This window comes from Zea mays, chromosome 5, assembly GCF_902167145.1.
Source record: "Zea mays cultivar B73 chromosome 5, Zm-B73-REFERENCE-NAM-5.0, whole genome shotgun sequence".
NCBI lineage: Eukaryota > Viridiplantae > Streptophyta > Magnoliopsida > Poales > Poaceae > Zea > Zea mays.
Genome location: NC_050100.1, coordinates 213,456,703 through 213,469,283, shown reverse-complemented (window position 1 = coordinate 213,469,283; position 12,581 = coordinate 213,456,703). Strand labels below are relative to the sequence as shown.

General features: G+C 46.6%; 2 protein-coding genes across 4 annotated transcripts; both read right to left on the bottom strand.

The window, feature by feature from the left end:
* Positions 1–1,443: 1,443 nt before the first annotated feature.
* Positions 1,444–6,604, bottom strand: LOC100279801 (uncharacterized). 3 transcript variants are annotated; one of them, XR_004858169.1, is made up of 3 exons: positions 5,398–6,604; positions 2,760–5,314; positions 1,444–2,010 (listed from the first exon to the last, which is right to left on the bottom strand). XR_004858169.1 is itself a non-coding variant. In XM_020553281.2 (3 exons), the coding sequence occupies exons 1-3, from the start codon at positions 6,322–6,324 to the stop codon at positions 2,260–2,262; spliced, it is 1,122 nt and encodes a 373-aa protein (XP_020408870.1). In that variant the 5' UTR covers positions 6,325–6,604; the 3' UTR covers positions 1,446–2,259. The 3 variants fall into 3 exon arrangements, 2 of the variants coding, with proteins under 2 accessions (XP_020408870.1, NP_001146229.1); XM_020553281.2 differs by having other exon boundaries at positions 1,446–2,302; positions 5,163–5,314; NM_001152757.1 differs by having other exon boundaries at positions 1,449–2,010; positions 5,163–5,314; positions 5,398–6,382.
* A 2,218-nt stretch (positions 6,605–8,822) lies between these two features.
* LOC100284581 (uncharacterized) lies at positions 8,823–9,743 on the bottom strand. The gene has a single exon (NM_001157476.2). It carries the CDS (start codon positions 9,581–9,583, stop codon positions 9,185–9,187), a length of 399 nt encoding a protein of 132 aa, NP_001150948.2. The 5' UTR covers positions 9,584–9,743; the 3' UTR covers positions 8,823–9,184.
* Between the last annotated feature and the right edge of the window lie 2,838 nt (positions 9,744–12,581).

Genomic DNA, 12,581 nt, shown 5'->3' with positions numbered 1-12,581 from the left:
TGTAGGAGCTGGAAATTCTTCTGATCGGATCATCTGCTCCAACTGCAGGTACGTATGATATCTTGCATGCTCTGTTCTTTACCGTGTCACCAACCCACTACACCTATTGCGACCATTATTCCACCTATACGGCCAACAAACTATATACCGAGTAAAACGCTATACAGTGATTTACACAGAGAGCAGAGCAGGTAACCATTTAATCTATTTAATAAATGTTCAAGCTAACCCCGATCGCGACAGAGGGATTGGGTTGGCCATTGCTTTCTTGACGTTTTATTGACATCGTTGACATGCACGGCACCTTCACCAACCCCCCCGCGACGTTGCACAGGCTGCTCAACGCAACTACTCGCCTTGATTGGGCGACGCCGTCTGTTCAAGCCAAAGGCTGGCGACCCACAATGGTACACTAGACTACGGGGGTGCTTCAAGAGACCAAAAATAAAAATAAAGAAAATGCAATCGGCAATGGAAATTACTACAAGAGAGTTTATATCCATAAATTAAAAAAATACTACTGGATATTTAGCTTTTGCTCTTAAGGAGATGAGTTACAGCTTCTTTTTTGAAATTAAACTTGACTGGCTCCAAGCTAAATAGTTGCTAAAGGTTCTCTCGATGATACAAAGAGGAAGGCTCATGAATAGACTAGGCCCCGTTTGGTTCTTTTAGAACATTAATTACTGCATACATCGACTGTTTTGCTTCTAATCAATGCATTATGCATGCACATGCGACTGGTCATCACTAGGCTTCATACTGTTCTTAATCAATACATGGATACGTGAGCGAGGGGGAAAAAGTTACCTTGTGACTAGAGAACTAAACTTTATTCATCCTGCTTGGTTCTTTAGTGACAAAATGTGACTAACCCTGAACCAAACGGAGCATAAAGTTTTTGATCCAAAGGCACGGTTTAAGGCCAGCCATCCTTTTGCTGCCGGAAAGGGCTGATTGGCCGGCATGACAGAAAGCAACAAATCACGGCTCACTGCCTTGCCTTGTAGCCCTGGGTCATCGATAAATCTCACTATTAAACTACTCCGTTTCCGTGGAGCGCAATTGTATATGGCACTGCATATTCGTATCGATCCGCGCCTCCGATGAGACAAAAATCCGGCGGAAGCGACACAAGCAGGCTGCGGTCTAATCACTCGTGAGTCATGACGCTGTCAGGACCAAATACTCTCTAATTTCTTTTTTGTTTACCATGTTTTAGTTTAAAAATAAATTAATAGATGACAAATATTCAAGAGCAGAGATAATACCAACCAGTCCTTGCTCTATAATATGTTGTTGCTGCTGATGGAAGCAAAGCTGAGATATTGTTTGTCATTTACGACTGGCGAATATTTAGAATCCTGACTAGATGTCATATCTGCGTACGAAATAATGCTCAAGATTTTTTTTTATCATGGACGGACATTTGAGGCGTCAGCATGAATAGAGCAAAACCACACTTGAAACAGGAGCTGGTGTCAACCAACAATTATTGACAATAATACGGTGCTTAATTTCTTTTTTTTCCTAATGACAAATGCAGAAACAGCTATCCTGCGTCTGCTAGGGGAAGCGACGAGGGCCCCGTTCGACATCAGAACGACTGGAAATAACGAGGAGCAAATAGCTTAGTTTAATCTTCCAGGCTTCTGAACCACTCAGAACGCCGATGCCACAGGCCGTCACTACTGCAGCTAACAAGACCACCAACCTCTTTGTGAGGCGTTTGAAACAAGCAGAGGAGCAGGTCCCAGAATCTAGAGGAAACCTTCGGTGCCTTGGCCGGCACTAACCTCCCTATACAGTTTCAGCGCCTCGTTCATGACACTGGCCTGCGACAGAAGCTGCGCCCTCTTCTTGCTGGACGGGTGAGTCGAGAGGTAGTTATTCAGTGCTGAATCTCCTCCGATCTTTCCTAGCTTCTCATAGACCGAAGGGGCGACACGCGGATCGTAACCAGCAGAAGCGAGCAGCAGGAGCCCGATGTGGTCAGCCTCTATCTCCATTCTGCAGGGCGGTCGGAAAAATGTCAGAAGGGCTTCCAGCAGGCAACAATGTAGATAGATGGATATGACACATGAAGTCAAAATCAAGACTCTGTAATAGCAGAAATGGACAAGGCTTTTATATGCTGGGCCTGGGTTCTTCATAAAAGGTTCCAATTCACCACCGTCCAAGTATAACTTGATGCAATTGGCATCTCAGTATAACATGATGCTGAGCCTCCTCCACAAGGCTAAGTATACCATGATGCACTCAGCACTCCTCTCTACTTGGCATGTCTCGATCAACTTCAATCCTGGCTAAAACAGGAGAAGTATCAAAGCTTCAAACTCCTTGCTAACAGTCCTACCAATTGAAGTATAATGACTCGAGGACTATACGGATAGCTCTTATGAGAGTTCCTGCATTCCTGGTTGTTAGCCACTAGTCACGTAAAAAAATACTCTGCTCGCCCACTCCCCTTGCTATGATCTTAGTAAATAAGCTTGTTCTGACCTTACCTTTCATTCGTGCTCCCTTCATATAAATCATTTTGGCTTATCTAAGTACATAGCTTTTGACATGTATCTAGACAATAGCGTAGTATCTAGGTGCATAATAAAAAGGCATGTATCTAGAAACACCAAAACAGCTTATAGTTTGGACAAGAGGGAGTAGCTTTGAGAGCGATACTATCAAATAAACACAATGTAACTATCCTACCTAGAGAATATGCTGGAATAAAGGAATCCACCATGGGGGACTGATCTTACCTTAAGTAAACATGGAAACCAATTGATCGTATTGCAGATCAACTACCAGCTTGGAAAGTGTACTTAATGACAAGAGCCGGGAGGAGAGTTCAGGTTCAGTTTGTTCTCACTGCCGTGTTGATATATCTTGCAGTGGCGCTCGATCTTCCATCCTGGGTGCTAAAAGCTATTGATGAAATCAGACACGGTTTCCTATGGGGCTCGTAAAGAAGCCAAAGGTGGCCATTGTCTAGAAGCTTGGAAGAAGTCTGTCGTCCATTGGAGCTTCGAGGACTTGGTTTTTCCGATCTTCAAAACTTGAATTGGGCCTTGAGAATGTGGTGGTTATGGTTGCAAAAAAACAGAACCAAACCATCCTTGGGCTACTCTCCCAATTCATGTTCCAGATCAAGTTCGGAGTTTCTTCTCCATAGCTTTGTGGTCTGATATTGGAGATGGAGCAAACACTTTATTTTGGAGTGTCAGGTTGGGTTTCTTATCCATAGCTTTGTGGTCTGATATTGGAGATGGAGCAAACACTTTATTTCGGAGTGATCGGTGGTTGCAAGATCAATGCGCTGTGGATATTATCCCATGCTTACATGCAATAATTCCGAAGAGAATATCGAGAAAGCACACTGTACAGGAAGCTCTCACAAACCAGGCATGGATCTCAAATATTCAAGGGCAGCTCACAGTAGGGATTCTTATAGAATTCTTAAGATAATGGGACATCATTTCTGACTTTGAGCTACAACCAGGCGTAAAAGATGTTATTATTTGGTGTTTCTGAACTGGTGGACAATACTCAGCCAAATCAGCCTATGACGGTTTGCTTGTGGGCTCTACTCAGTTTGGGCCTTGGGAGAGGATCTGGAAGACTTGAGCTCCACCAAAATGTATTTTTTTTCTATGGCTTGTGGCACATAAAAAATGCTGGACTGCTGATAGTTTTGCACGCCATGGGATAGATCATCCTGATTGTTGTCCTTTCTGTGACCAAGAAGAGGAATCTATTGATCATTTGTTGGTGAATCTATTGATTATTTTCTGGTTCACCTCCTTCACCAGGTCGGTTTGCAGGTTCTACCACCACAGCCAGGAGTGATTTCCTTTCATGATGATGGCAGGATGTAAGCAATGCAACAAATGGCTTACTACATCAAGGCCTCAATTCCTTCATTGTCTTAGGAGCTTGGTCTCTATGGAAGCATAACAATCGATGTGTTTTTGATGGGCTAGCCCTAGCTTGGCCGGAGTCTTAAAGAGTCCTGCAGAGGAGCGAGAGCTTTGGGAGATGGCTGGTGCTAGAGGGCTATCCCTCCTGGCCATCCCAATTCCTGGGGTTTCGTTGCATCCAGTGCGTGTAGAGGATCATCCTTTTGTAACAGGCGCGAATGTAATCTAAGAATCAGGGTGTGGTGTGTGTTCTATTGGTTACTCTCTCTCTCTTCTTAATATAAAGATACACAGATCTCCTGCGTGTTCGAGAAAAAAAATATCACTATAGACTAATGCATCTTTCAAATGGTCAATTTTCACATACTCAAAAAATTCTGAAGCATCCAGCTACAAGAAAATTTGTCAGAAATTCAAAGAGCATACTTCAATTATAAATACCTACGTGGTGAAACTCTAGTGGTTGAGCAAAAAGGATATCAATATAAGCGGTTTTGACATATTGGAAGCAAAGCCATGCCGAGCACATTCTATATGCTACTTCCAAGCTTATTGGGTTTACTTCCTAAAGCAAAAAGGGAAGGCACTTGTTTGAAGATTCGTGTTAAAAAAACAATGCCAAGAAAACATAAGGGTGAAATTTAGACACGGGTCTCTCTCCAATGTCCCTGTTGGCCTATTGAGACAATAACTAGCAGTTACGACCTCATTTCTAATAGTGCCAATCACAAGGAAACATAATAATGTCAAGAGTGACTGTTAGTTCATAGAAATGTAAGTATTACATGCTGGGTCCTGGAAAAAAATCATCTGAATAACTTAATTTGTTATGTCCAGTGCCTATCCATAAAAGGGCATAATTTAAAACACAGTTTACAGCCATCTTCAATATTCAAAGAAGCTGTCATGTCAAGTGGCAACTGATATTAATGCACCTACACAACTGATGCCAATAACAGTAAAAGGGCCCGCTAAGTTTTGATATCTTGGTCTGTATGTTCATCGACCTATGATACAACCATACAATGAGCTGACATATTTAGATGCCCCTGCTAGTTTGTTGTGTGTCTACTTGAAGGAATCTGACCTAACGCATGACACATAGCAACATTGAGGTCTACTTATACAGTTCAATTTTGCATTTTACTTGTTTTAGAATATTAGGTGAGCCACCTTTAGTAAAACATGAAGCTTATCACATCTAGGATGCATCACAATTAGCAACTTGAAATACAGAAGCCTTACCTTCGTGAGAAGGGTAGCCTGAGTAGTAGTGTTGACACCGTATTTATCAAGTCCGGCATGTAAATAAACTGCAGGATGACAATCTGCAGGATTGCCACCCAGAGGTTCTTAGTGATCTGCTCAGCGGAGTGCCTCGCAATAGCATGCCCAACCTACAAAAACTAGCCACATAGTTAGTTCCAATGCTCTGCAGTCACCCTAATCCACACATTAACCTGCAGACCAAGGACCGCACCTCATGCCCAACAACAGTGGCAACCTCAGCATCGGCCCTGAAGTTGTTAAGCAATCCAGTGAAGACTACAATCTTGCCACCAGGCAGGCAAAATGCATTGACGAGGTCATCTTTGACAACGATCACCTCCCAGTTAACCCCGTCCAGGTGACCCGTCTGCGGTTGCGCCCCACGTGCCTTACCTCGGCTCCGACTCTCGGTCACCCACCTGTCATCCAGGAGCTCGTCATCTCGCTGAGCGGCCACGGCAGCACTGGCGTTCTTGCCGGGGGAAGCACCAAGCAGCGCTGCAGCAGCGTCGGCGTCGCGGTTCTTGATGGAGAGGTCGTCGGCGATGCCGCCATACCCATACGAGGCGTCCTCTCCGTAGAAGGCGTCGTGGCGCTGTTGGACGGAGATGCCACGGTGGACGGCGCGGACGATCTCCGAGGCGATGAGGCGGACACGGATGCTGTCGGGGTGGAGCGGTGGCAGGATCTTGGGCCCGAACTCCTTCTTGAGCTGGGCAAACTGGGACTCGCCGAGCTGGCGCTCGAACTTCGGCGAGAGGACGACGAGGTGGGAGCGGTTGGTGTAGGGCACGGTCTCCAAATGGCCGAAGTAGAACGCGACCGCCCCGCCGCCGCTGATTAAGACCGCCGCCGTGAGCTTCCGCTGGTCGTGGTACCACCGGGACCCGCCGCGGCGGCGGTTGAAGTGGACGACCTGCTGCCGCCGCGGGGATGTGTAGTAGTGCCTAGATCTCGGCAACTGGGGCGGCGGCGGCGGTCGGGAGACGGCTGGCTTGACGCGGGAGGCGTAGTAGTAGTACCGTGAAGCCGGTGACTGCGGCGCCGTCGCCGGCGTCGGCGGCGGTGGCGCTGCTACGTGGGGCCTGTGGCGAAGGAGTCGCGAGAGGACAGAACGCGAGTTCTTCAAGCAGTTCATGCTGTGTTGTTTTTTCCCCTTGTTTTTTGATGGGATTTTTCCGCTGCGTAGTTCAGAGGTCGATCGCTACGGGAGGGCTGGAATGGGCACTTCAGTTTTGCAGAAGCTGCCAGATGGCGCCGCCGCCGAGCGAACCGTGTCGCCTGGCACTCTCTAGCACTTGCTGGGAAACTTCGCAAGGCCCAGTTTCGTATCGTAGGCCCATATATGACGGAGTACAGGACTCAACATGTCAGCAGCAGTGCAGATACTACAACGCACCTGGAAGCACATCAAAACCTTCGCCTGGAGAGCTTTAGGCTGTCTCCAGCAACACCCTGTAAAGGGTCCTCTCCCCTAAATGTAGCGAACGGTGACTTACTTTACGTCTCCAGCAATAGACGCTAAAAGATGCGCTAAATTTTACAGGGTCCTCATCGTTCGGTAATCCTAGCGGACGAGCTTGCGTTCGCTATCCGCGTTCGTGCCATGCTCCAGCATCCTTCTCATCGAGATCCACGGCGATTCGCTCGCCGGAGAGGAGCCGGAGAGGAGCGAAAAGTGGATGCAGAGGATTGGGGATGTGGCGGCACGGAGGGCCTCGGCCGCGCCATCCATCTCATCGTCGGAGCCGTGCTCGAGCGCCGCAGCGGCGCGTAGGACCTCGGCCAACCATTCTCGTTCCCACCACTCTCTGTCCACACGAATGGCGGCCCACAATTGCTGCGCAGCGGTGAGCTCAAATCAAAGATGAACACCGTGCTAGCAGCGTCTGCTCGGGAGTGGGAAACGCCTGGGAAGAGGATGGGATATGTGGGATTTAGAGATTTGTTTAGATAAAAAATATTTGCGCATGGTAAAAAAGTTATAGTTCTAAAACATATTTTTTAATATAAATACAAAAACAATTTGTAATATTTAAATTAGTTAAAAATGTGTGGATAAATATAGATTTAAAATTTTCTGATAATAGTGGTCGGTGAAAATACGAACGATGAGATATAGAGGATGAAATTTAGAGGACGTTGTTGGAGATGACGAAGATATAGAGGATGTAATCTTTTAGAGTGTGCTGTAAAGGACAAAGAATATTCCTTTAGGGGATGAAATTTAGAGTACGTTGCTGGAGACAGCCTTAGCCTTTAGCCACAGGCGAACGTGCTGGAAAATGATGCATATCCTGATATCCAATTTTTGGATGATTTTGCATAGGTCCATCAAGTTTAAGACATGTTTTCCTGTTTTTTAGTTTAGGACCTGTTTTTCTGTTTTTTTAAGTTCAAGATCCAAGTGACACAACATGTCAAGTTCAATTAGTGCTGATACATTTTACTCATTTTCTTCTATCCCTCTTCTACGTACTACTAACCTCCCTCAGGAACAAGATGGAGTCCAGGAAATTTTTGCAGCTCTGATCCAACCATATACTCCTGATGATTCGGTACATTTGGAAAGCCAGAAACGACAAGAGATTCAATTCCAAAATCTTGGACAGTTGTGCAAGTTCATAATGAAAATAGCCGCACATATAGCAGTCAACAACGCAGCTCATTCTGAAGAAACCAATGGACACAAAACCTTGGGGGTAAGCACCTACCTGATCAAAACTCTAATTTGTCTTATGCAGGAACATATACTTCAGCACAAGTTCTGGAAGATCTCTCATCACACACAATGACACAACCAGTCAGCAATGTAGTCTTCAGGAGGACCACCAATCCAATGCACTCCATCAACGAGCCATCTACCAATAACAAGGTACGTATTTTTACCACGCAGGAACAAACTCACAACAGAGGCAGACAAACCAATCAGCGCATACACTTCGATACACTCTGGGCCGGAGCGGCCACGGCGCTACTCAATCCCAATTCCCAATCCCGGCATCACTGCCTGTGCCTGGGTCTATATGCTTTACAGATGCACCTGGGAGTTGTATTCATCAAACCCCACCACTTACCCCTGGGTTCAATCTTCATACAGGCATCTCATCTACCACCACCATCTACTCAGTGATCATGGCAGGAGCAGCAGCTTTGTCCTTAGAGGCAAGGATGGCTTCACGGTTGAATTTTGATCTTAAAGATTTTCTAACAGACGACCAGAGCCTGGCCACTTACCTCAATGGAGCAAGCCAAAATACTCTACTAGATTGGAGGATGAAACTTCTCACTCGGGACTTCAACTCCAAGGTTTCTAGAACCCAAAATCTCGCTGCCCACTCTCTAGCTAGGCAGGATTTATCCCTTTGAATCACACTCAGGCCTTTTGTCAAGTTTCTGTACAAAGCAGTGGCCATCCTCACATACTCCAGCGCCCTATCCTTCAGGCACTTTCTGTACATTGGGAGCCATTCAGGCTAATCTCTTTTATACAGAATGAGCATGAGTACCAGTGCTCAGTTGGACTGGCTCATGATTCACTGCCTTGGGCTTTGTTTGGGACCATGGCGTGCCGACCTCGCGATAAGAACAACTAGCTTCCAATTCGGAGCTTATTTTTAGGCAAGATATAAAATCCGACCTCTAATGTCATCTTATTACAAACAAGAACTAACTCATTACAGCATGGGCATAATCACATGATAAAAACAGCACTAGTAGCTATTAACCAATATCTCAGTGTACATTCAGTGACACCAACCAATTCATGGATGAAGACATCAATTACGACAGATACCATTCGTCCAAACATCCTAAACATTATCATCGTTTCCAAGAGCGCTGTTCTTTTTTATCTGAAGACGGCAAGGCAAAGGAAGCAGATGCTACCAGCAGGTCTCAAATTACGATCCGAGATCTAAAACATCAGCACCACAACATAAAGCAGGAACACAAGGCAGGCAGAGGAAGAACGAGCCCACCGGATGGATGCGGATCCATCAGTCGTCGCGCTTCCTGAGCTTGTCGACGCGCTGCTGCATCTGCTCGAGCCTGACGACGAGCTGGGTGACGGAGAAGAGGATCCAGTAGAGGAGCAGCGCGGCGGCGATGAGGAGCGCGTTCCGCTGCGACTTCATGATGGACTTCTGGTGGCGGAGGTGCTCGGAGGGGGTGCAGGCGTGCTCGTCGTCGCAGGTGGGGCGCGTCTCGTACTTCCAGTAGATGTCCATGAGCAGGAAGAGGCAGAAGGGCACCACCGACATCATGGGCTTCAGCGCGCTCCGCACCACGGAGATCATGCCCCGGCGCAGGCCGTCCAGCCCCGGCAGCGTCAGCAGCAGCAGCATGATCGCCTCCGCGCCCGCCGCGTAGCCCAGCACCACCCACTCCAGCGCCATGGCCGACGGATCGAGCCCTCGATCTGGGTCGAGCACGGGAAGGGGGAAGAAGAGGGTTTGGGAAGGGGGGCGATTTGGAGATCGGGTACGCCGTGCGATGTGGGGGAGGGATTTCGGCTTTACCGAGGGGAGCGGAGAGGAGGGCGGTGGGTCGCTAAGGTGTTGCGTGGGATGGGTCTATGGGGCTTAGGCTGCGGATTTAAGGGAGGCTACGAGAGGCTCTTGGTGGACGCGGCGTAGGCAGTGCCAAGTTTGATTGGCTGTGACGCAGACGACACGTAAGGAACCCAGTGCCCAGTGGCTGAGCCTGAGACATGGGTGTACAGTACGGTAGACCTGTTCGAAGTTCAAGTTAAATCAAGATCGGATTATAGGTTGTTTGGCATAATCGGGTTAGCCCATGGTTTCTGATTGGACACGTAGGGTCAGTGTTTTTAGGTTGAGTCAGTCTTTTTTGGATTTGGGTTAGGTTTTGGATTAAAATTCACGACTCATACTTAGCCCGTAAATTATTAAGGATCAAAAACTATAAATCGTGTGAGAGCCAATGCATTAAAAACTGTGTCAGAACCGATAAAAATTAAATGGTTCAATAATTTGGCTTAACTATTGGATGCACTCTACCGTATAACTGTGTAGCGCTAGCCAAAATGTCAAATGGCTGCCGGATTTGGCTGGACTCTGTTGGCCATAATGAGGACGGATGCGCAGGTGGGCACGCCAAATTTGGTGCCGACCACTGAGATCCTCGTGTACGGGTCCGGTCTCCGGTCAGAGCAGAGCTCTAGACGCGTGGAGACCGAAGGAAATGAAGGTTTTGTTGTTTGCGGGTTTAATCTAGGTATGACTACGGTTTCTATAATATTTTATTTCTATAGATTAAAGTTATAGCAGTTCGAATAAATAAATGTTTTTTCGACATTATTTTGTATCTGTGGATTGCTTTCGTTTGAGACGAAGATAACTCGTGGAGATGAGATGAGATGAGACAGATGAGCAGGCGAACTGGCGAAGCATATAAGTGGGAGGTTTTCTTCGCCGTTAAGGTTAGGTCTCAGTTGCAAATGAAGGCGTTCCCACGAAGCAGGGCCCAACACCATCATCATACTTAGAACCCGGCCCACCTATGCACTGTCTCACGAAGATGTCCAAGTATCCTGTGTTGTCAGTATGGACCCTGGGATCTCTGGGCAAATTGACAACAAGCACCGGGAAGTGCAGTGCAGTCTTTTAGCTTGTCCCCGGCGATGCACGTCGCTGGTGCTCCTTCTTTTGACCATTTACGAGACCCAAAAGGAGTCCGGAATGATAGCAGCAACAACCACAGTCGGCAGGCAAAGCAAAGGCGGCGTCCGAGCAAAAGCCACTGCCCGGCCGGTTGATCCAATCATATCTAACTGCCACACCAAACCTTGCAACGAACCACAGCCTCTATGTCTGCAGCATTTCAAAGGAGCTATAAGGACGAGCTCACTCTGCACTCCTGCAAACCAGAACTGGTGCAGGAGTACAATGATCTGCAGGAAACTGTGAAAATTCAGAGAAGGTCCACCGGCAGAACAGCTCTTCTCATTCTCAACGAGGCGATTCAGGTAGTAGTAGATGGAGCTACTACGTACTAACTGCCGCCATGAAGCTGATGATGATGGCGAGTACTACTCACCTTCACTTTCGGAACTCGAACACAAGTGGTAGAGAAACAATTCATCCGTTCTGAAATATAGTTGTCGCTATAGATTCATCTGTGTCGGACAAACTCTCTCAAGTTTAACTAGATTTGTAAAAAGAGAGTAGTTAACACTAACCTTTTCCCAAGTAGCATCAACAAGCTAACCTAGTAATTAATTAACGAAAGAGGCTCAATGCTGCACCTACCAGAGAACATCAAAAAGCAAACGAAAGCAACCAACACGCAGCTATCCCTTCGTTTGATCGTTTCACAATTCTAGCCACGCAAAAGCTGAATCATTTGAATCCACTCCCAGATATACTAGAACTCAGCTGGACCAAAAAGAAAAAGAAAAAGCGAGTCCACATCGAAAGCTACAGAGAAAAAACAAAGCTCGCTCCGAGCAAAAGATAAAGGCAGGCAAAACTAAACTAAAGCTCTTTTCATCGCTCGTGCTGTGCCTGCTGTCCCATAGTGACTTTGGGCGCGGCATGCATGATGAGCCGCTGAGACGACCAGGATCAGTATATGTGGCCTTGCTGCCCTCAAAACCAAGTATTAGCACTACTGGGTTTTGTAAACAAGTACACACGTATGTTTTCTCTATCCACTTAAGTCTCCATTCGGCTGCCTGCACTCTAATCCATCTTAATCAGGTGGAACGCTAGTTAATTTTCTATCTTAGGACTTGTTGTATGTCCAGATATTGACCTTAGTTCATTCATGTGTGAATTTAGTTTAGATTTCACACCAAACCGCTGAACACATGCAGCTAGCTGATGGACATCTAAACAAGATCTCAATCCGCACCTCCTTATATGTAGTAGACTGAACATTGAAGTGTGGTCAAACAAGCTCTAACCCATCTCAATCAGGGTACTCGCAGTGCAGGTATACTCACATTACTAGTATCCGAATGTTTTCAGACTCTGCTTTAGTTTTGGATGTGGTTAGCGATAGGCCAGATGATCTGGGCGCCTCATGGTACTGTCACCCTACATCAGTGATAATCTCGGAGAGATCATCTTGCCAAACTTCTTGGTAGGTAAATTGCATGGATAGCCAAAGCTGCTGCAAATTCTGATCTGCAGTAGAACGGCATCAGACCTCATGAAACGTAAGATAAGATCGGGGGCGAAGCCAGCCAACAACACTGTCGGTGTCATCACTATAACAGGATAGGATCATCTGCACTACAAAGCAGTAAACATTACATTTTACTGCTTCTTTACTGGTTTTCTAAGATCCACCGGTGTCAGATGACACTCACAAATGACTCTAGCTCCGCCCCTGGATCATAAGATTAATAATGGTGGTAAGCTGTAGTAA